Raw genomic sequence first — 21640 nt, forward strand, 5'->3', positions numbered from 1 at the left:
ACTAAGAGCCAGATAATTTAGACTTGACCTCCAGTGAATCTAGTGAGGCTCTGCCATGAGGGAAGGGTCTGTCTTCACAGTAAGCTTATAAAGGAGAGAAGCCGTGCTCCTTGGGTCCTTAGAAGGGATGCGAATGTGTAGAAAGGGGTTTAGAGTAGGAATTAAAAGATTTCTAGGAGAAGGGAGTAGGGTCTGCAGCTCCTGGATAGGGGAGGGGATGAGAGCTTGAACTGGGGCTCCGTAGGAGGAGCTGGGAGTGGGGTGAACACCCTTGGTTCCCACTCTTTGGCATTGAGGGTGCACACTGAACCCAAGGAACCTCTGTGCTGGCAGTGCCTAGCTTGAACAGTGGGTCAGCTGCAGGGATGACAGTGCAACGTGAGCGCCTCACTTTTGACCTTTGTGTGTGTGTGTGTGTGTGTGTGTTTCTCGGGTAGGATCCACTGGATCTGCTCCTTGGGATGAGAAAGATAATGGTGTGGATGAAGAAGATGAGGAAGATGAGCTGGACCAGTCACAGCACCACGTTCCCATCCAGGACACCTTCCCCTTCCTGAACATCAGTGGTGAGTGGGGTTGGGGGTGGGACAGAGGCATGGAGAGGATGTAAGAGGCTTTGATTTTGCAACCGTTGACACCATATCCACCATTGCACTGGGAGCAGCGACCAGGCCCTGGGACCAGGCTGTCAGTCTGTTAGCAAGTAGGAGTCATAGGCAAAGGCACTCCGTAGGCATAGTTATCCCAGTGGGGTGGCTTCTAGGCAGAGAGAGCATCTTCTGAATCTTACGTGATAATTCAGAGAAATTAAAAAATGAAATTCATTCTCAATCCCGCATACAAATACACAAGCTGTTACAAATTTTGCTGATTTCCTTCAGGCCAAGTGCAGGGATCCTTTTCGTGAATTGTATGTAGGCAAACTCTTCTGCTATTTCCCTCGGTACAAATTTTCTGTCACTGCCTTAACAGCCTCTGCTAAGGCTGTATCGTGGGAAACTTGTGGCTCTACAGCTCTTAATACTAGGCTCTGATAAAATTTCTCTACTAGAGACTTTTATCTTTTTTAAATTAATTAATTAATTAATTAATTTATTGTGGTACGCGGGCCTCTCACTGTTGTGGCCTCTCCCATTGCGGAGCACAGGCTCCGGACGCGCAGGCTCGGTGGCCATGGCTCACGGGCCCAGCCGCTCCGCGGCATGTGGGATCTTCCCGGACCGGGGCACGAACCCGTGTCCCTTGCATCGGCAGGCGGACTCTCAACCACTGCGCCACCAGGGAAGCCCTATCTTTTTTTTAAATTGACTCTTTGAATTCAGCTTCCCAGGAAAGATGAGTTTAGAGATTGGAGGGTCCCTGTGAGACAGAGCAGGTGCTGCCCCTCCCATTGCACGATCTGAGGACCCTCAACCACAAGGTGAACTGCTCTTCCACAGCATCTTCCCTTGAACTTTTCACTGACGTGCTCCTAGTCATATGACTTGCATTCAGTTGAGTAGCTTTTCACTGCTTTTCTAAGTTCCGTCTGGCTGCTAGGGTCAAATGAGATACTTTTGCCACCTAGGAAATTTAGTATATCCAGATGATTCCTGTAGGATTTTGGAGTGCCCTTCCCTAGGTGATGCCCCTTCTTTTGAGAATCAGGAAATGACTCTTATCTGTCTACTTGCCCTCCTTCACTTACCCTGTCATTTATAACCTTGCAACCAAGTGATGAGTAAAGACAACGATCATAGAGCTCTCTCAGGTTAATACTGCCACAGCTACATTCCCACTTGGTGCAATTTTAAGATTTGGACATTTGGAAATGTGACATCCTTTCCCAAATCTTTGGCTCACTCATTCTGTTATTCTCACCCCTGAAAAGGATGCAACCCATTTCCAGGATCATGATTTCCTTTTTTTTTTTTTTTTCATGTTTTTTTAAAGCTAATATTGTGTGTCCTTACGTTATGGGCCACCTTGGATCCTTTCTGGAAACATGTGAACGTATATTAAAAATAAAAAAGTAAAATGTGGCCCTACAGCCACACCGGGATTTCATTGCCCTGAGAGAGGAGTTGGGACGCATCAGTGACTTCGACGAAGCCTATACTTTCAAACAGGCTCCGGGCCAGCCAGTTTCCGGCTTCAGCAAGGAGAATGTTCCAGCGGTAACCAACAAGGAGAACCTGGCGACGCCGGTCTCGACTCCATTCCTGCAGCCGACCCTGGGGAGCGACGGCTCTGCGGTCACTTTCGGGAAAACCCAAGAGGATCCCAAACCGTTTTGCGTGGGCAGTGCCCCACCGAGTGTGGACGTCACCCCCACCTACACGAAAGACGGAGCTGACGAGGCAGGATCAACCGATGGCAAAGTTCTGAACCCGAAGCCATCTAAGCTGGCAAAGAGAATCGCCAACTCCGCTGGTTACGTGGGTGACTGGTTCAAGTGTGTCGCTACCGGACTGTACGCAGACTCCAGTCAGCTCGACCGGGAGCAGCGGGCATTGCAGGTGAGCCCCCCCACCCCCGAATTTCAGGAGCCTGACCAGTTGTCAGGTTTTTTTAATGTGTGAAGAGGAGGGGGCCGGGGGTATGATAGGGCAGGACACCGGGCTGATTTGGTTAATGAAGCTTAGGATAATTGAAATGTTTGAAATGTGTCCAGTAAGGGGACGTAAGTGGATACTTGAAGTTATTCTGTAGATTTTAAGCAAACTCCACTCGAATGCTGATAACGGAAGTTTTAATTATTGCGAAGGATGTCTAAAAGACATTTACCTATCAATCGCTTTGATTTCTCTGCCGTTACTGTATGTTAACAAATATACCTAAAAGCGCTGCTTAGAATGCCTTACGTGATACTTGGTGGAGGTGTGTAGCGGCCGCATGTCTGTGAGATTCGTGCAATTTTTTTTTTCCACCAAAAAAACAAACGAACAAAACAAAAACACCAACCTTGCTTAAAGGGATAGAGTATGTATTTAACTTGCTAGTGAATGATAGATGTTGTATAGGAATTTCCTTAAGATATTTTACTTTTAATTAAAAGACAAATAAAGCCAAATTGTTTTGCAATGTTAAGAAAAAAATTGGTTTATGCTTATAAAAATGGATGAAGTTATCTAAATGATCCATTGAGTGCCCATTTTAATTACATAGGTGGAAGGATTACAAGAGGACAGTATTTTATGTCTACCCGCTGCTTACTGTGAGGTCAGTTCTTCAAATTTTTATTACTAGAATCTTCCATAAACCTTTTGAGTTAAATTTCATTTCCAAATATACAAAGGGAAGTTTGTGGGCCATGGTCATCTTTATTCATTGTGCATTTGTTTTCTTTTCTGTTGTGTTTTTGTTTCGCTTTCTTTGCGTTGTGTTTTTGTTTTGTTTTATTTACCTCCGAAAGAGAATGTCTGTCTCTATGCCACAGTGTATGTATGGCTATACATACACACCACATATATCTCTACGTACGTATGGCTTTACGAATAAAGAGTGTGTGACTAGTTACACATAGACACTCTTACATTTTTATCGTTCAATTTTAAAATATCTCAGTTGTATCATAAATTGTGGTTGGTTTGGGGCAAACTTTTCTTTGAAGATACCTTCCTTTAAGGTAAGGGCAGTGAAATAGCTTTGGTGGTAAGGTGTGTCTTTTTTCCATCTCCGTTCTCTTTGTAGCGTGCAGTGATGCACTTCTCAGAGTTGGAGATGAAAGAGCGAGAAGGTGGCCACCCCACGACCAAAGACTCTGAGGTGCACAAATTCAGCCCCACTGACTGGGAAAGGCTGAAAGGAAGTCAGGACAAAAAGCCAAAGTCGGTCGCCCGGGAGGAGGCCATTGCCGACCAGAACGACAGTGAGAGATGTAAGTGAACCCAGGCGGCTCGCGTGTGGTACCACGTCGGTGGGAACGGGGCGGTTCCGCTCCCAGTGCCGAGGGAGGTGAGAGGAAGCAGTACGCTTCCGACGGCCCAGCGTCTGGGTGCTGGCTGTTCGGAGAACGGGCTGCTCTGGCCACCCTTCCCAGCTGTGGATTGCAAGGCTGGTTGTCCTTTTGAGCGTTGCGGCATCCAGGAGTGAAGCCCCTATTAAATGCTGTTTCCTGGCACGCGTCTCCTTTTTCCGGAGCAATGCTAGTCCTGTAGTTAGTAATAGTCTGATACAGTAGAGCAGAGGAATGGCAGTGCAGGACCTCCGGCGTAGCAGGTATGTGTTCTGTTGTGTAGCAGGTACGGACACGGGTTTTTGGTAGCAGTGGAATGACACTTGCAGCCAGAGCCAGACCCTCCAGAGTGACAGTCTCCTGTGGGAGGGAGTGGAGAGTACTCGGATTCTCCCTCCAGAGGCAGAGGTTTCGTTCAAGTGCGATGAGGGCTGATGAAGGCCCCGGAGAGATGAGCATCATTGTGTTCTGTGGAGGCTCGTTTGCAGTCATGAGGAGCTGACACCACGCTCCAAGGGCGTGGGATCAACGAGGGTGTCTTCCCACCAGACGGGTGTGTTCTGTTCTGGAGGCCGCACTGGAGAGAAAGCTCGTGTTGGCCTCGAGTCACACTCTGCGGTCCCATCGGCTGCTCCCCCACTGGGGTTGACTTCGGGCTTTGCCCTCGAGACTTCCTGGGCGAATGAGATGCGTTGGCAGCAAGTGGAGGTCTTTCTCCCGCTTTCTTCAGTGTGCGTGCTGGTGGCCTGTGGCCTGCAGCCTGCTCCGGACCCCAGAAACCTCACCGGTGATGGTGAGTGAGGGCACCTCGGTGAACGTCGAGGACAGGGTGGGCGTGCAATCCTCCTGAGACGGGACAGTCGGGGGTGGTGGGCACGTTTGGGAGGCCCAGGCCCTTGGACCCAGTCATAGGGTCGGCGTTCGCCCGCACGCTTAGGTCGTGGGTGCCTGATGCAGTTCGGGAAAATTGTGGTCAGCCACAGCGTGTGCTTCTCTCTGCTGCTTGGAGCACTGCCCTCCCCCAGCTCATCTTTGGGGTCAGACAAAGGCCTGTGGCCACGGTTCTGGGTAAGCCACACTGGGACTGGTCTGTCCCACGTGGCTCCCGTAGAAGGGGATTTCTGGGGCTAGTCAGTGGCGGCCTTACCCGAGGGATGGGGCTCTTGATGTGCCTGGAGTAGACGATTCCGAGCTCCTCCCCCTCGGGATTGGAATGAAAAACGGAGGGTCCAGGCCACCCTGGAGTGAAGCAGCAAGAAGGCCTCCCTCCTTGCCTGTGCTCACAGCTGACACGCAGCCCTTACCCTCCTGAGTGGCCTCATAACTCAGCTCCTGGGGAAGTTTCTCCGAGAGATGTGATAAAAGTGGGCAAGGCCAAGTTCACGGGGCTGCACTTTTCTGAGGATGGGATCTGCCTCTTCTGGGTGGATGGTGAGGGAGGCTGGAGGAAGGGAGCGGGCAGTTAACCGGCCTCGAGTCTTTTTGCCCTTTTCTCCAGCAACGTGGCCAAACCCAGGGTGGCCGCTGCCCTTCACGTCTCAGTGGCCTCACCCGCCCTTCTTCCCAGAGACGTTTGTGTGCGTCCTTCCCAGTCTTTCCTGCTGAGCGTGGAAACGAGAACTCGGTGTGGCTGATGGGGAGCAGGGCCTGAGCCCCAGATGATTCCGAAAGCCCCCTCCCCCCACCGCCTGCCTCCAATCTCAGACCGACCGACGGGTCTCTTCCTGGAGCACCCGGGACGTGGCCCAGTGAGCCATGAATGGCCACCATGGGAGGTCAGGAGAACGGTTGGGGAAGGTGAGGGGCTGCGTTTGAAAGGTTGGGGCAATGGAGGTGGGTTCCCCACCCACCCTCTGTCTTGTAGAGACGTGGGGTTTGTAAATAGCTGGTCAGGAAAGGTCACCTGAAGGGGCCACTTTTCTTACTGCGGCCTCCACGTCCAAGGCCCAGCAGGTGTTCATTCCATTCAGCTGGATATGAACGGGCCTTCTTGTTCTTGGGCCATCACGTCTTGAGCTGATATGGGCTCAGGTGCTTCTCATGGGTGTCGGTGTGGCCGAGAGCTGAGCTGTGAGCACATGGGAGCTGGGGCGGGGATTTGGGGCGGGCAGGGGTCCCAGAGAGGGTCCAGGATGCCTTCAAGATGCCTTCCCCCTTCTGAGGCAGCCCCTACCCATGGAGGGCCCAGTAGCTTCTAAGGTGGTGGGTGCTGTTTGCGCGGCCCTGGTTTTCCTGGTGCGGGTGCATCTTGTTGCTAGGGGCTTGTTTAAAAAAGAAATTAACTTGAAAACACAGTGGCCGAGATACTCATTTATTCTTTATGATCACATGGGTGGCTGAGTGAAATTTTTATTTTGGAAGTTCACCAAATGAGTTTGAAGGTTCCTCAGACTTGGAAGTTCATCACTAGGAACGCTCAGTGGCATTTGAAGATGGGGCGGGGCAAGGAGGCATTGGTCCCTTCCTTCTCAAACTTGGAGTAACCATCTCCCTTGCCAGCCACTTGGCTGGGACAGGCCTAGGACCTGCTCAGTGGCAGTGCCTGGCCAGGAGCTGGAGGAAGCCTCAGTCGAGGGGCTTCATGAAACTTCTTTGCTCAGGGAACTTCTCTTCCAGCTGAGCACCTGCACGTTTGTAAACTACTTTGGAACAGAGATCCCCTGCACTCCTTGTGTAGCGGGTGTAACTTTGAACAAGGTTAGCCCTCACTGCAGGTGCTATTATAGTTAAGCTACGGAGAAGGGGATTTTAATCTTGGGGAGCCTTGCAGCGACTCAGAACCCTCTCACATTGTTTAGGCCTCACTGGGCATGGCTCAACAGTGGGGAGGGTGCTTTGCTGCCACAGTGACTTGTAAATGTTGCTGTGGTGATGCTTCTGTGAGGTGATGCTATGGTACAACCATAATGAATTTGGGATATATGTGCTGTGAGTCATAGGACCATGCTGCAGGGACCACGTTCACATCTTGCTTAGACTGGGTGACCAAGGGCACATGGCTTCCCACTTTTAGAAGGGCCAAAAGTAGCAATGATGGCAAAGCCTGATGGTTAGGATCCCCGTGTATCTATTTATCTCCCCAACTCCTTTGCCCTCAAGGGTCATCCTCCTGTGGGTCGTGGTTAGAACAGTCTTTGAGAAGCTCCAAGTGACACGGAGCCTCTACCCCATAGCTGGTGGCCATGGGCATCTTGGGCAGTCGGGGTGGGTGTCCTTCAGGGTTATTACTGGCCTGGGTAAGGTCACACTAGCGTAAGGTCTTGGGGGGCCTTAGCTGAGGGGAATTGAGGTCTTTGCCCTAAAAGGCTCCGGGGTTGGGGGATGGGTGGATGGACCTAGTTTGGAAAAAGAAACTTTCAAATTGGACATGGGGGTTCTTAAGGTAACCCTTCCATTTCTCCATGGATCCCCTCCCACGGAGCTTTTAGGGAAGGCTGATTGGACCAGAGAAGTCCAATGGTGTAACCAGCAGGGCTCACCTCTTAAAATTTCCTACATTTCAGGCCTGAGATTCAGGCTGGTCTGAAAGTCTTGGCATCTTTTGGTTAAAGGGATTTTTCCAGCCTTTCTCTGTGCTGAGCCCGGCCCGTGATTATGAAGCCCACCCTGGAGGGAGGCTAGCAATAACATTCCCACTTTACAAGTGAAGGGGGCCAAGTTGTAAAGCGGCGCCATTCCTGCCCGAGTGTTTAAGAGGGTCACAGAGCAGCCGGAGTGAGAGTTGCAGCACGCCGTCTTCACCGGGCCTGCGGTAGCCTGGGCTGCATCACCTGTAAGCACAGGCCAGGAGTTTGGGGTTTCTCCTGCTGCCATGACAGGAGACCCTCGCGGTTGGGGTGATTCCACCATTCCAGCAAGAGTAGATGGGGATCTCTCCCACCTTGGGATACCCTTGGAGAAAAGCTAAGTGTGTTCCACCATTGAGAACACAGGTCAGGCTAGCCCAGGCCAGGGTGAGGTTCATCCCCACAACTGGCTGCCATTAAATGCTGGGAATGCCCCCAAGAGAGGCTGATCAGGGGACCAGCCGGCTGGGCCGAAGTGGGAGTGATACTTGAAGTGGTCTAGGGAGAGGAGGAGGAATGCGAGCAGCATGTGAGGGGTGTGTCCATGATTTCATCTAGAAAAACGGGCTGTGGGAGCTTAGCTCAGGTGTTAACGAAATACGAAACTCATACACCCACCCCCACCCCCGGCCGGTGATGGACACAGGGTCATCTTCGGGGAACTCTTTACCAGCACAGTGATCATTATGGAATTATTTGTGTGTTAGAAACAATGTGACTAGCAAAGCAGTTGAACTGTTTCTTTGGCTAGAGCAAAAGTGAGGAGTGATGTTAGGCTGGGGTGATTGGAGGAAAAGCCCCAAGTGGACGCTAGATTGAGCAGGGGGGCAGGAGCTACACAGGCAGAGCTGGGGTGTGAGCAGTTCAGCCCTGCCCCCCACCCCCCATGAAGGGGGTTGGAGTCTTGTCTTTGAAATGTCCTTAGATGCTTGCTGCCTGGGAAGGAAGGCGTGGAGACGTGCCAGGTGGGTGACTGGTGTCACTGAGGGCCTTCTTCCTAGACAGGAACTAGGAGCAGCCCCTCGATGGCAGTGAAATGCTTTTCCCCCCACGGGTGTGGAAAGAGGACAGACGGACTTGTAGCAATCTGGTTGAGTTCTTTGAAATTGCCCTTGACCCTTGTGTGTGCACCAGGAAGCCTTTCCTTTCCCTTTGCCAGGCTCCTCTTGCCTTGGTCTCCCCAGCTTCCCAGCCTCCCACCATTCTTTCCCTACCCTTTTTCTTCACCCTCGCCCCTGCTGACCCAAGTGAACATTGGTGCTATGTCTGTGTAGATGGCAGATGGGGGCTATTTGGTCTCTTGATGACATCAGCCTTTTTTGTTTACTAGCAGCTGTTTCCATAGTCATTTGTAGCTCCCTGATTGGTTGGATCTTACTGTGAGGTCACTCACCCCCCCTTTAAAAGTAAGCCACCTTGGAGAGTTAAGCAGTTAGGGAGTGATCTCACATGCCTATAGACGGATGGTGTAGATGCCTCACCTTGACCCTTGAAGGATGGATTGTGAGTGGGCTACGCGCCTCATTTTCTGCTTTCTTTGCTGGTTGTGTTCAGCTGTCCTTCCTTTGGGACGTCTTTCTGAGGGTTTTGTGCTTCCGGCGTGTGAGGCCCCTGGTCTCCAAAGGGGGGTGGTCTGTTGGTAGCAGATTGCCTTGGGCATGGGGGTCCTGCCTGCTCCTGGTGACCTTTGTTCCCTCCTTTCCGGGTTGTCTCCCCTCCCCTAGGGGAGTGTTTTGATGGAAGCAAACCTGACCGCTTTGAAGCCCCAGAAGACAGTGATCTTCCTGAGGACATGGACACGGAGCCCCCCAGAGAGTCCCCCGCCAACCAGGCGGCCCCGGACGCGTCACGCAGCCCCACCCTCCGGCTGAACAGAAAGTGCAAGGTCTCTGGCGATAGGAACCACACTGAGACCACTGTGCTCCCGGAGGACTCTCTGCTGAAAGCCAAGCGGAGACGGGTCTCCAAAGGTGAGCTCGGTTTGGCTTCGGGCCCGCAGGGCACCCTACGGAAGTCCTGGAGCGGAGCAGTGGAAAGTTCCAGTCCCACCCTGGATCCCTGGGGGGAGCCACTCACACCTCCCCACCCCCCACCCCCATCCCACCCCCCACCCCCCCAAAGCCAGTTGCCGGGGCTGGAGCCCAAAGGTGGCCAAAGGCAAATAGGCCCCCTCCCGAGACTTGGTGACAAGTTCCAGCCAACACAGTGACCACACCCCTCCCCTCCCCCACCCCTGTTAGTGATGTGTAAGACAGTTTGTTCCCCGCACTACCACCCCCGCCCCGGGGGGCTTCTTCATTAATTTGTAGTTATTTCTCCATTAGCTGACTGGCCTGAGAGGGAAATGACAAACAGTTCCTCTAACCACTTAGAAGAGCCACATTATAGTGAGCTGACCAACCTGAGGTGTGCATTGAATTAACAGGGCTCCATCCCAGAAAGCAGCGCCGCTTGCTGCACCTTAGAGAACGTCGGGAGCAGAGAGCAAACCTGGCCGGCAGGGCAGGAAGGAAGTGACCCAGGCGGTTCAGCCTGCGGTCACCCCCCAGGGCAATAGCATCTCCGAAGAGAAACCTGGCAGGAAAAGGGCAGAGGCCAAAAGCAACAGCAGCTAGTTGGAGGAGTCCCTTAAATGCAGTGACAATGAACAAGGTACGCACGGGGCGGGGGGTGCTCCTGGAGGTTGGATCACCCGCCCTCTGTGGGAAACGGCCCTGGAGGGGACCTGAGGGCCATCCAAGTTGACAAGAGTAGCGTGTGGCAAGCGGGGAGTTTTCTTCATGAGGTCCTTTCAACCTGCACACTTCCTTATGGAATGGACAGTGAGGCGGGAGCTCGACTTCCTGGGCTGCTCCTCATCACCCAGCCCGCGGCTGGGCAGGAAGGGAAGTCTTGGGTGACCCCGGGCGCTTGTCAGTGCCCTCATTCCAGCCTCATGCTGTCCCCAGTTGCCCTGTCCCAAGCACCCAGGCCCCCCACGGGTGGGGACGGGAGCGCACGAAGGGCTGGCTTCTGCCCTCTCTTGCGGCCCTTTGAAGCGACTTGCCATTTGGCGTTTCGTGGGTTAGCCTATTTGCCGGTTGAATGTGGGATGATTAAAATATTAGTGCTTTGAAAACATAATTGGTATATCTTTAAAAACTGAAGCTGCTCCAACGATCAGTGCTAACAATGGGCTTTTCTTTCCTCACCGGCTACAACTGTGTAACGCCCGCTGCTTCTCCCCCTGACAGATGTGCTGTGCATGGACGAAGAAATGGATCGGCAGCCTTCGCCCCTGCCGCAGCAATACACCGACAACAGCGAGAAACCATCCGCGAAGCGACCGTGCAAAACCAAGCATTTGATCCCTCAGGAGCCCAGGTGGGGCTTGCCGCTGCCAGGGGACTCCTAGGTGGACAATGCGGATGGCAAGGTACCTCTTGCCCCTGGCTCTCCCCCGCCCCCCGGGCCCATGCAGGCACATCCCGCCTGCCTACTTCTCTGCTTCTGGGGACAAAGCTTTCCTTTTCCTGAACCCCTCCCCCCAAAACGTCCCTGCCCCTTCCTAGGGGACCTGTCTCCTGGGTGGTGGTGAAGTTTCCAGCGAGTAAAAATGCAACCCCTTCCTCGCGCCCCGCCTCCCCCAGACAGAGAGGAGGAAAAGTGCTTTCCTCCACTCAGCTTTGTAACTCAGGGAGGAGGCGAACCAGCCGGGTGGTGGAAGGACAGCCTGAAATGTGTGCGCTGCCTGGTTTCGTGATAGGTGACCGTCCGGAGATTTTGAAAGCGGCCTGAGCCCAGTTCCGACTATGATCTTTCGCCGGCCAATCAGGACCAGAAGCCCTTGGACTGTTTGCAGCAATTGTTACCTGCTTCCCAGGCCTCGCAGCTGACATGCTCAAGCTCCCCTCCAGAGACCACCCAGTCCCGCCCGATGCCACCGGAAGCGCGGAGACTTATTGTCAATAAGAATGCGGGCGAGACCCTCCTACAGCAGGCCTCCCGGCTTGGCTACGAGATGAACATCCTTGTGGGTGCCCCGGATCAGGATCCGCTGGCTGCTGCTCCTTGGGTGGGGGACACACTGGCTGGGGATGGGGGGCGGGTCTCAGAGCCCAGCCCCCTCCACGTGGCGGGCTGGGCTGGGTGTTCCAGCAGGGTGTTTGCGTTGGCTCCCACTCACACTGCGGGCTGTTTGTTGGCTTGTTCAGTCGTGGTGTGAAAAGAAAGGCAGGCCTCTCTGATGTTCCGTTCCCGTTCAGGCAGGTAGGCTGCTTCGGCCAGTCTGGCTCACTTATCTCTGATATAAAATCTGACCTAACCCAGGGCTTGGCGACCAGGGGAATTTTAATGAGCCCTTTTGGATTCTAAATAGCAAGAAGGAGAGTAGGAGAGTAGTTATTAGCTCTACTAACTTGTGCTGTTTGGGGCAGAGTGATGCCCCTGTTGTGGGATAGCGGGTGGGACGTGTCTGTGCAGAGTAGGGGTGGGAGTGGGGCAGACCTGAGCAGTCTCTTTCTGAGAGGGCACGGGAGCCGAGGGCTGATGGGCGGGGAGCAGGGGTTGAGCCTTGCACAAAACTCCCTGTCCACACTGCTGTATCCCAACCCAGCACGGCTGATGACAGTGATAGCTTCTATTGCTAGAGCAACATAGAAAGATAGCTGATATCTGCCTAAGCCCGTGTGATCTGTAGTAACTCCTTTCACCCTGTTAACATCTTCACTTGGGAGTAACGCGTACTAGCCCACTCTCGGATGAGGAAACTGAGCCTCAGAGGGGTTAGCTGATACCCGTACAGGTAGCAATCCAGCAGTGCTCCACAGCCCACCACGCTCCTCAGCAAGACTGGCTCACACTGGAATTGCCCTTTTGACAGTTCAAAACCTCTGTGAGACAGATGACTCTCTCTGCCCTGTGCAGTTCCCCCACCATACTTGTCAGTAGCAATTGTGATGTAATAGCCCACAGGGCAAAGGCATTTTTCTGTGCTGGCATCAGCCCTCTGGGAGTTGAATGGTGACAGTAAAACGCGGTGCAGCAGGCTGAGCGTGGAGGTGTGGCTGAGCACTGGGGTGGCAGGACCCAGGCTGGCCCGGAGCCCTGGCGCCCACACCCTCAGCCAGCTCTGTGCCCCTGTCCCCCGTCTCCCGTCGTGTCCCCCCACCCCGGTCCATAGTGCCGTGAGCCCTTGGAAGTGTGCCTGCCTTGGCCCTAAGGCATGACTGTGGGTGGGTAGTTGGAAGCACTAGGGCTATGCTTAGTTTGGGGTGTTTTTTTGTTGTTGTTGTGGGTTGAATGTGCTGTTGTTTATATCTACACGTCTCTTGGAGACCTCTCCATTAGCTAGAGAGCACTTTCTGGTAATTAGCGCAGTTACTTGCAGGTGAAGTCCAAGGAGCACCCAGTTGGTTTCCCAAGAGCTGAGAGCGGGCGCCTAGGAGGACAGAGCAGATGTTGCACATAGTGTGGAGCTAGACGCCCCGTGGTTGAAAAGATAGTCTCCTTGCTTCCAGCAAACGCTGGAGGTGGGGGGGAGACCCCTAACCCCAACTTTTGGGTTAGGGTTGAGAAAGTAGACTCCCGCTTCCAGCAAATGCTGGAGATGGGGGGGCGGGGTGCTGCTGCACCCGCCGTGGAGGGGCGGGGCTCCGAGCCCCACCTGTGAACTTGGCATCATTTCCAGCAGCCTCCCTTTGGGACCAGAGACGTCAAAAGACCCTCGTTGGTCCTCTAAGACAGTTTCCATTTTGGTTTGGTGGCTCTGAGGCCTGGACCAAGGGGCACTTGATCCATCCTTTTTTAGGCTACCTGGCCTTTGATTGCACAGGAAGCCTTGGGAATGTTTACGGTGGGATTTGTTTTTTTCTTCAAATGTAAATTTCAATATGTAGATTCCACAGATCACCAGTGTTGATGCTGAACATTGTGACAAGTAGACGAACGCTTTCAACTTTGAATCCAGCTTTCTGGGATTTCTCTGGGCAGAATTTTAAATGTTGGGATGAAGGCCCAGTTGGGAGATGTGGCAGCTTCAACCTTTTCAAATTGAAGGACAGTTTGCTTAAGCAGATAAGGGTGTGGTTTGGGAGGGTTTTCCTGAAGTTTTGTCTTCAGCATTCTTGGTTATTTTCTTCTGCTTAGCCAAAGATACCATGTGCAGTATAAAGGCTGTCTGAGCTTTATGTCATGATAATGTGGTTCTGGAAGTTTAGAAACACACTCTGGCTTCAGATCCGAGTTAAATAGATCACTTGCGTGGCCAAAGACCTCAAACCTTTCCCTCCTGGGAAAAAGGCTTCTATTTCTTAGGCTGAAACGCCAGTGTGCAACCACATGCTTGTGCCTTTAGCGGTGATGGTTAAATTTTCTATGAACTGAATAAGTCATGTTTTTTAAAAAGTTAATGAGGCATTTAATTAATTCACAACGTCGGGCTTATGGCCTTTATGGTTACATTTTGCGGGTAATGGCATTCGGCTTATAGCCGCTGAACAGAGAGCTGTCCGACAAAAGCAGTTTGACTTTGCTTGGGAATGGCTGGGCTGCCCTTCAGACACTCCCGTTTATTTCTAGCGGAGAAAATAGACCAAGGAATGTGTTGCGTCGACAGACTCGCCCCGCCTCTTCACCTTTCAGTTAGAGAAAGTGTTGGTGGCGATGGTTGCCATCCATTTAGAGGCCATCACCCTCCTAGTTAGGATAGTGTAGTTAGCCCACTTGACCCCCAACAGAGAAGGCCTGTGGGATGCTCGTCACAGCTGGATTGCATCCCTCTAACTGGGGCCCTCTTGGGCCCTTTGAATCTTCCCAGCTGACCAGGTACCAAAGACCTGAGTTATAGGTCTAGTACTTCATGTTAATTGAACTTGGGGTTTAATATCTCTGGGCCTCAGTTTCCAAGTGTTGAATGAGGATGGTACTACCTTCCTTTCCTGGTAGCTCCTGGGTTCCTGTGGGTGACAGAAGACGTCCTCATCTGGGGAAATGAGAAGCACTGTGTAAATAGTGGGATCAACGTGGTTGAGTTAGGACAGCCCGTGGCAAAAAGTCTGACCTGGCCGTGGGGCTACTGCTGCCTCTGCTGCCATCTTCCGGGAGAAGAGAGTTGACTTACCCATCAGCTTGGACGGCCTTTCATTTCTAGGTACCCTTGAATCTGCCCTAGTAGTGATGAAGGTTTCCAGGTGAAGGCCATGATTGTCACAGCAAATAAACCCTGGGTTGAGTAAATTGATGTGTGCACAGCAGTTGGTGGCGTTCAGACCTGATCCCAGAGCCACGTGACAGGGCCTCTCCCTGGCTGGGGCACACAACTCATTAGCTTGCAGCCGTCCACTCAAGTCTGGCTAGTGAGGGCCTGCTAAAAGAGCAGCAGCTTCATGCGGTATCCTGGATACCAGGGCTCGGGGCAGGTGGCCTGGGAGCCCAGAGGATTGTGGGCTTTCTGGCAGGTTGGGATGTAAACGGAGAAACGCATTCGTGGGCGTGCCTTTTCTCTTCCTCCTCTTGTTTTGGAAGGGAGCTGCTGCAGTGACCTGAAGTAACAGGGCCCCGATGGCCAGGTTTACCAGCATGCCCCATTGGGTTCACGTGGTAAGCAAATGGAACATTCTAGTTTGCTCCCAAGTGAGTGGTCACCTTTGATTGGCGTGTCCTCCAAAGGGCATAAAAGGTTTTACAGAACCCATCTCGCACTTAAGAGCAGCTAGAATGACCCCCGTTTTAGGTTTAACAGATGAGTTACCTGAGAGATGTCACAAGGAGGCCTGTTCTGACCCCATCCCATCCCCCCTTACCCAGCAGACCATGTGCTGGGCCACATGCACGTTCCGCCTACTCCCAGCTCTCAGAACCTGCCGGCTCTCTGCTGGGCACGACTTACCCAGTATAAACAGTATAACGTGTTTTCTGTTGGCAAATGCTTTCCATGTGTCTGAAAACTTTCTTAAGGTAATAAAACATTGAATAAATTCCTGCTCTGCTTACTGGGAGTGGTTCATATTAATATTTTAACAAGCCAAAGAAAGAAGGTTAATAACAGTGATTCTAATGCACAGTGTTGACACAGAACATCTCCGGGGGTGGGGTGGGGCGGTGAACGTTTTATTTGATTCTTGAAATGTGGAGGTTGCAGCCTGTGGTGTATCAGGTTCCTGTCATTAACTTGAGTAAATATGAAAATTTTTGACTGATTCTGCCCCGAGAGGGTGGAGTGAGGCAAAATAGAGGGTGGGGTTATTGGAGGCATTTTGTGTCATTCCTCGAGGATGGAGGGAGAGAGCTTCTCTTTAACTCTACTTAACATACAGACAAGAGCATCTGAGGCCCAGGTTCTGATTTGTGGTCTTAACAGGGGGCGCGAGGATGTAGCTGACCTGGGTGTCCCTGCTTTTCTAAGCTGGGGAATGTTCTCCGGCTGATTGAAGCTCTCTTTAAGTGTTGGTCATCCATACTTTTATCTAAACTTGTGTTATCGTCCACTGCCACCGACTGAACAGACCCATCAAGTGAGAATGGTCTGTGCTTGGCAATGTGTCATCTAAGATGTTAGCAGCCGTGACACCTCTGTACTGGTCACGTCGGCCCCTGGGCTGAGGGCTTTCATCGCTATCCGAATGCGTCCTCTCAGCAGCCCTGTGGAAGCTTGGAGAAGTTCAAGGGTAACTTGCCCATGGCCAGGCCACTGGTGCAGCAGAGCCTTAGACAACACTGTCTGCATCTCCAAGCCCTTCTCACGCACTCTCACCCCCCACCAGGATCCTGCCGCCTGCCCGCGCCATGGTGGGCTTTTGGCCCCAAGGATGTATGCCTTTGAAAGTGGGTACCGCCAAGCTATGGGGAGGTCACCCTTACAAGGTTCACTGTATGGTGGTCTGATGGTATTTCCTCTCCTCTCCTCTCCTCTCCCCGTAGGAAGTGGTCTTGTACTGCCTGGAGAACAAGATTTGTGATGTGAACCACTGCAACAACGCGGGTTACTGTGCCGTGCACGAGGCTTGTGCAAGAGGTTGGCTCAACATCGTACGACACCTCCTTGAATATGGCGCCGATGTCAACTGCATTGCCCAGGATGAAACCGGGTCAGTGGCGGTCTTGCTCTTGGCCTGGCCCTTTTGGGGCATAGCCAGTGGTTCTCAGGGTGTGCGGGGATCCCCAGAAGGAAAGATGGAGAGTGAGTGCCATGTAAGCACACTGGTGGCGGAGTCCTCTAGAATGGAATCGGACAGATCTTTCTGGCAAATTTACATAGAACTTTAAAAGTCTGTGACGCTCTTATGGACAGAAGTCCCTGAAAATGTTGAGCCTGCATGAATAATCAGGGGTGTTCTCTTTTAAGACCCTGGACTCTCCACCAGCATCTGTTGAATCACAATCTTGAACATATATGTGAGTTGAAAGTTGCAGGAGTACAGACAGGTCCAGTGGCAACTGGCTTGATAGGACCTGCCGTGTCCACCCACATCCCCGGGCCTGGCCCCCACTCTGTCCTTGACCTCGGTTTATTGGCCAGAGGCCCAGGTCTGAGTCAGCCCAATCATCTTCCCGGTTGTACCTGGGATGCCACCACGAGGCAGGGCACTGGGGCTTTCCTGACGGTCATAACATTAGCAAAACCGTAAGGTATTTGGTGGCTCATGGTTTCCAAATAGCATCCTTTCTGGATGGGACTGCGGACAGTGTTCCTGACCCCAGCGGATACGGGCAGGAGGACTCTGTATCCTCCTGAGAACTCGCCCTGCCTGTCGACTGCTTCTGGGGGAGAGGGTTGATCACTCATCTCCAAGTTGGTTTCAGGAGAGGTTCCACTTTGCCCCTAGTTTCTTTTACAAACTGCACTTTTTGGGTTTTGTTTGTAATGGTATAACAATGGCTTGTCGTATCTGCTTCCGTGATGCTGGGGTTCTTCCCCCCACCCCGCCGTACGTTACCTTCTTACAGTCTGTCACTATTTAAGTTCATTGGAAACGTTTTCATCGTGGCCTGAGTTCCTCCTTGGGCCATGCATTAAGAGAGATTTGCATTGAAGAATTAGGCCTGAGATGGTCCCTTCACCTGTCCCGTAAAGGGTTATGTGTTGAAATAACAGAGTGATTTGTCCCAGCGACCGTACACTCACCACCTCGGTGAAATAGCGCGCCTACGAGGCTTGGCCGCACACGCTCGATATTGCCCCGTGTCCTTAGAAGCAAGCGTCGCGTGCACAGGTGTAATCCTCCGCATCTCTCCTAGGCCTCTCCACGATGCTGTCAAGAATGATCATCTCGAAATTGTCCGCTTGCTCCTCTCCTACGGTGCTGATCCTACCCTGGCTACGTACTCAGGTAGAACCATCAAGAAAGTGAACCACAGCGAACTTCTGGAGAACTTCTTAACAGGTACGGCAGAGTTCAAGACACGGTCTTGTTCAAGCATCTAGACGGTGACTTCACAGCCTTTCACCTGGGTTCCCCCTACCCCCACCCCCCGTTTACTCTAAGTGACCCTTTACTGGGAAAAGCGGCCCAACGTTAGTCTGTCAAAGAAGAGATACATACTTTGAGTTTTGCAAGGTGGGGGGCTGGAAAACTCTTAGCTAGCCAGGCTAGCTTTTGTTTGGCAGGCTGGGGCGGTGAGGCGGGCAGTCCCTCAGGAAGGCGGGTGGACGTGTGGGGAGGTTTCAGTCAGATACCTGGAGGCGTGTGCAGTGGGACTTGTCAGGAGGTGACACCAGCCCCAGCGTGAGATGTTCCCGAACTCCAGCAGCATTTGCCTCTTACCAGCAGGCGTTATCTTGTTTCTCTCTCTCTTTCTCTCTCTCCTCCTGTCTCTGCAGGCTTTAAATAACCTGCAGGCTCCTGACGACGGTAACCCCGGTTGCTCTTCGGAGTTCTCTGGCAGCTGTGTGTGTGGTGAGCAGCCTTGTTCGTTTCAGTTGGGCTTGTGGGGGTGGGGCTGGGGGTGGTGGTGGTGCTGTGAGCAGGGCTTGCTTGGGAAAGAATTTTTCCAGGGTCCTTTTTGGAGAGCAGCTGGAATCTTGCTCCAGCTTACTGACCTCTCTCTTGTTTGCCGCCCCCCCCCGGTTAGAACCAGATGATGAAAGTGGTTACGATGTTTTAGCAAATCCCCCACGACCGGAGGACCAGGATGACAGCAACGAGGCCTATGGTGACCTATTGGAGTTTGAATTTTCCGAAGACCCCGTTTTGTCGTGTTATAACGTCCAGGTGTCCGTCGCTCAGGGGTGAGCGTGGCCAGCATGTGGTCGAGAGCCAGCCCAGCTGTTCTGTGGGGTGGCAGGAGTTAGAAATCCCCTTCAGCAGATGAGGGTGGCTGGGTTGGGGGGTGAGTGAATCCCTCACCAAGTGTCCACCGACCTCACATAATGCGGTGGAACTTTTCCAGAAAAGTTTGTGGGGTGGGAGGGCTCCCCAGCCAACTGCCCTCATTGGAACACACCCCTAGAGCCCAAAGGACACGGGAGTCAGCGACTGCAATTGCACAGTTTCAGTCAGTAAACTCTTGGGGAAGGGATCCACCCCAAACGGCTACCATAGGGGCCTTCCAAGGCGCGTGAGGTCCACGGGACGATACTGATGTGTACCGTCTTCTCATATAAGATTAGAGAAAGCCATATGTGGCACCTGGGATCTTATGTGTCTTCAGATTTGCTTAGATCGAGTCTTGTCCCCACGGTCGGGCCACTGTGCCCGATGACCATCCCTTCGGAGTGAACACATCAGGACATCTTGCTCTGCTGTGTGTTGACCCCAGTGCTTAAGGAGTAGCATCCTCCTTGGACTCTGAGGCTGGGAACGTGTCTGCCTTTGTGGTGACATTGTATTCGGGATAGAGATGATAAAGCGTGGCAGGGTATCAGGAAGGATTGTACCACCTCCCTTCTCGAAAGAGCCTCACTCCCGGCAGCATTGAGGGGCGGGTTGGAGGTGTGGGAAAGGCAAGGAAAGCCAGGTGACCTCGAGTGTTTCTCATGCTCTCTCCGTGAAGGCCGGAGGAGAGGAGAGGTCAAAGAGGTGTTTGCCATCTCCCTTGGGTTGGCATACAGACTGGTTTTCCCCAGTGACTAGAACGGGGTGCACTTACTTGGAGAGGGGTGACCTGAGTTGTGGCCAGAGCCAAGGCAGCACTGGGGTGGCCTTCAACGAGGCTCATTCAGGGGCGCTGCTCCTGCTTTTGTCTAAGTTGGCTGATCCGCCCTAGGTGGTCTCTTAACACATGCACATGAGTCCAGAGTTCCCCCGCTAGAAGTAGATCTTCCGGGCTTCCCTGGTGGCACAGTGGTTAAGAATCCGCCTGCCAGTTCAGGGGACACAGGTTCGAGCCCTGGTCCAGGAAGATCCCACATGCCACGGAGCAACTAAGCCCGTGCGCCATAGCTACTGAGCCTGCGCTCTAGAGCCCGTGCGCAGCAACAGGCCCAACGCAGCCAAAAATAAATAAATAAATAAAATTAAAAAAGAAAAAGAAGAAGTAGATCTTCTAAGGACAGTGAGAAGTGGGGTGGGGGTGGGGTAATCAAAGTGGAAGTAGCAGGCCCTTTCACCGCCAGGAGACGGGTAGTTCATAGTTGGGAGCGCCTCTCATTTTGCCGGAAACTCAAACCACTGTCCTTTCTCTGGTGTAGGCCTCGTAACTGGCTGTTGCTCTCAGACCTGCTCAAGAAACTGCAAATGTCCTTCTGCATATTCCGCTGCAATTTCCCAAATGTGGAAATTGTCACCATCGCGGAGGCCGAGTTCTGCCGGCAAGTGTCGGCAAGTCTCTTATTCTCTTGCCCCAAAGACCTGGAGTCCTTTAATCCGGAAAGTAAGGAGTTCTTAGATCTGGTGGAGTTCACGAACGAGCTTCAGACTCTCCTGGGCTCATCCGTGGAGTGGATCCTCCCCAGAGACCTGGACTCAGACGACGCCTGGTGAGCTCGCCGGGGCCCGCCGTGTACAGTGTGTCATGGTGTTAATCCTTGTGCATATGTGTCACAATACGACTATTTCTGTAAAGAAAGGACACGATGAGACACAACTCCAGTCGGAAGGACTTCAAAACATGTTTTTTTCTTTTTAAAATTTTAAGTCAGTTTTTATGAAGTTGTTAATAAAGTTTCTTTACTTTTCAATGTACACATGCTTTGGAATATGTTTGTTTTTACTCGGAACAATTGTTTCTTTTCTTTTTTAAGGAGAAAAAAAGAAGGCAAAGGAGCTCCACACTTTGACTTAATTTCATACAAAGCTCCGACGACAGAGGCCATAACTGTTGAGAGTTGCTTTTGGGGCAAATTAAACCAGTAAAATTTTAAACTCCTCCTCCATATTAAAGGGATTGAATAAATTGGCCACTTTGGTGCACCTGTGTCCTGCGAATTGTCCAATTGGAGATGGAGGTTTAGAAAGTGAGTTTCAGTCTTGTTTAAGTCTCTTCCCATCAGACTGGTCTCGTGATTTCCTACACACCATGTTACTTCCTGTCTACCTTTCCTTGGTGTTGTTCATGCCTGGATTGTCTCCTGTACCTGCTCAAACCTTGGTCCATTCTCATTTGTACCATGGAAGTTTGTCATGCCGGATACTGTCAGAACTAATTTTACTTAAGTTTGCGTTAAGGTGCAAAGCACACGTTTTGTATATTTTCTGTTTTTTGTGTTTGTGTATATTTTATGGTTTTGCTTCAAGAAATATTATGGGAAGGGAAATAGCAAGATGTAAAGAGCAAAAAAGTCATCATTCTCTTTCAATTGTTAGAACATCTATCTGAAATCATAATTATGATGCACTGTGGTATGTGTTAAATTAGTAAATACATGTAACGTCCCGTAGGAGCAGCAAACTCAGTGGTGTTGGTGAGGGTGTGTCATGGAAGTAATCACAAAGCAGGTGACTGTTGGTTGGGGTCCTGAAACATTAGTGTGCCTTCCCTGTGTCCAGTAGTGGTCTGGAGGGGTCAGGAAGCCTGCCTTTGACTTTGAGGGAACCAGAGGGTTTGAGGTCCTCTCTCTTCTATTGCTCTAGTACACTGCATAGCAGCAGTATACTGGGTTTATAGTTGACGTTTAAATCGCTGATTGATCATTAAGATTGGGATGTATCTGTGGAAATGAAAATAGGAAGAGTCGTATGCTTTTTATTTTATTTTTTTTCCTATATCTGAAAAGGTATGT

General features: G+C 51.8%; 2 protein-coding genes and 1 pseudogene across 4 annotated transcripts in view; all 3 read left to right on the forward strand.

Annotated features, from left to right (window-relative positions):
- Window positions 1–21640, forward strand: part of LOC308611519 (centrosomal protein of 78 kDa-like) — a 739857-nt pseudogene that overhangs the window by 524106 nt on the left and 194111 nt on the right. The gene's annotated exons all lie outside the window — the stretch shown is intronic.
- LOC308611524 (BCL-6 corepressor-like) lies at window positions 303–10111 on the forward strand. 2 transcript variants are annotated; one of them, XM_081260264.1, is made up of 5 exons: window positions 303–566; window positions 2109–2498; window positions 3673–3859; window positions 9228–9473; window positions 9929–10111. In XM_081260264.1, the coding sequence occupies exons 3-5, from the start codon at window positions 3682–3684 to the stop codon at window positions 10018–10020; spliced, it is 516 nt and encodes a 171-aa protein (XP_081116390.1). In that variant the 5' UTR covers window positions 303–566; window positions 2109–2498; window positions 3673–3681; the 3' UTR covers window positions 10021–10111. The 2 variants fall into 2 exon arrangements, 1 of the variants encoding a protein (XP_081116390.1); XR_014014936.1 differs by lacking the exons at window positions 2109–2498; window positions 3673–3859; window positions 9228–9473; window positions 9929–10111 and adding an exon at window positions 1933–2064.
- LOC308611514 (BCL-6 corepressor-like) lies at window positions 16538–21466 on the forward strand (the record flags this gene model as incomplete). The annotated part of the gene is made up of 6 exons (XM_081260257.1): window positions 16538–16568; window positions 17000–17007; window positions 18302–18377; window positions 18553–18709; window positions 20111–20292; window positions 21450–21466. The coding sequence occupies 6 exons, from the start codon at window positions 16538–16540 to the stop codon at window positions 21464–21466; spliced, it is 471 nt and encodes a 156-aa protein (XP_081116383.1).

This window comes from Mesoplodon bidens, assembly GCF_964165515.1.
Source record: "Mesoplodon bidens genome assembly, contig: HAP1_SCAFFOLD_120, whole genome shotgun sequence".
Taxonomy (NCBI): Eukaryota; Metazoa; Chordata; class Mammalia; order Artiodactyla; family Ziphiidae; genus Mesoplodon; species Mesoplodon bidens.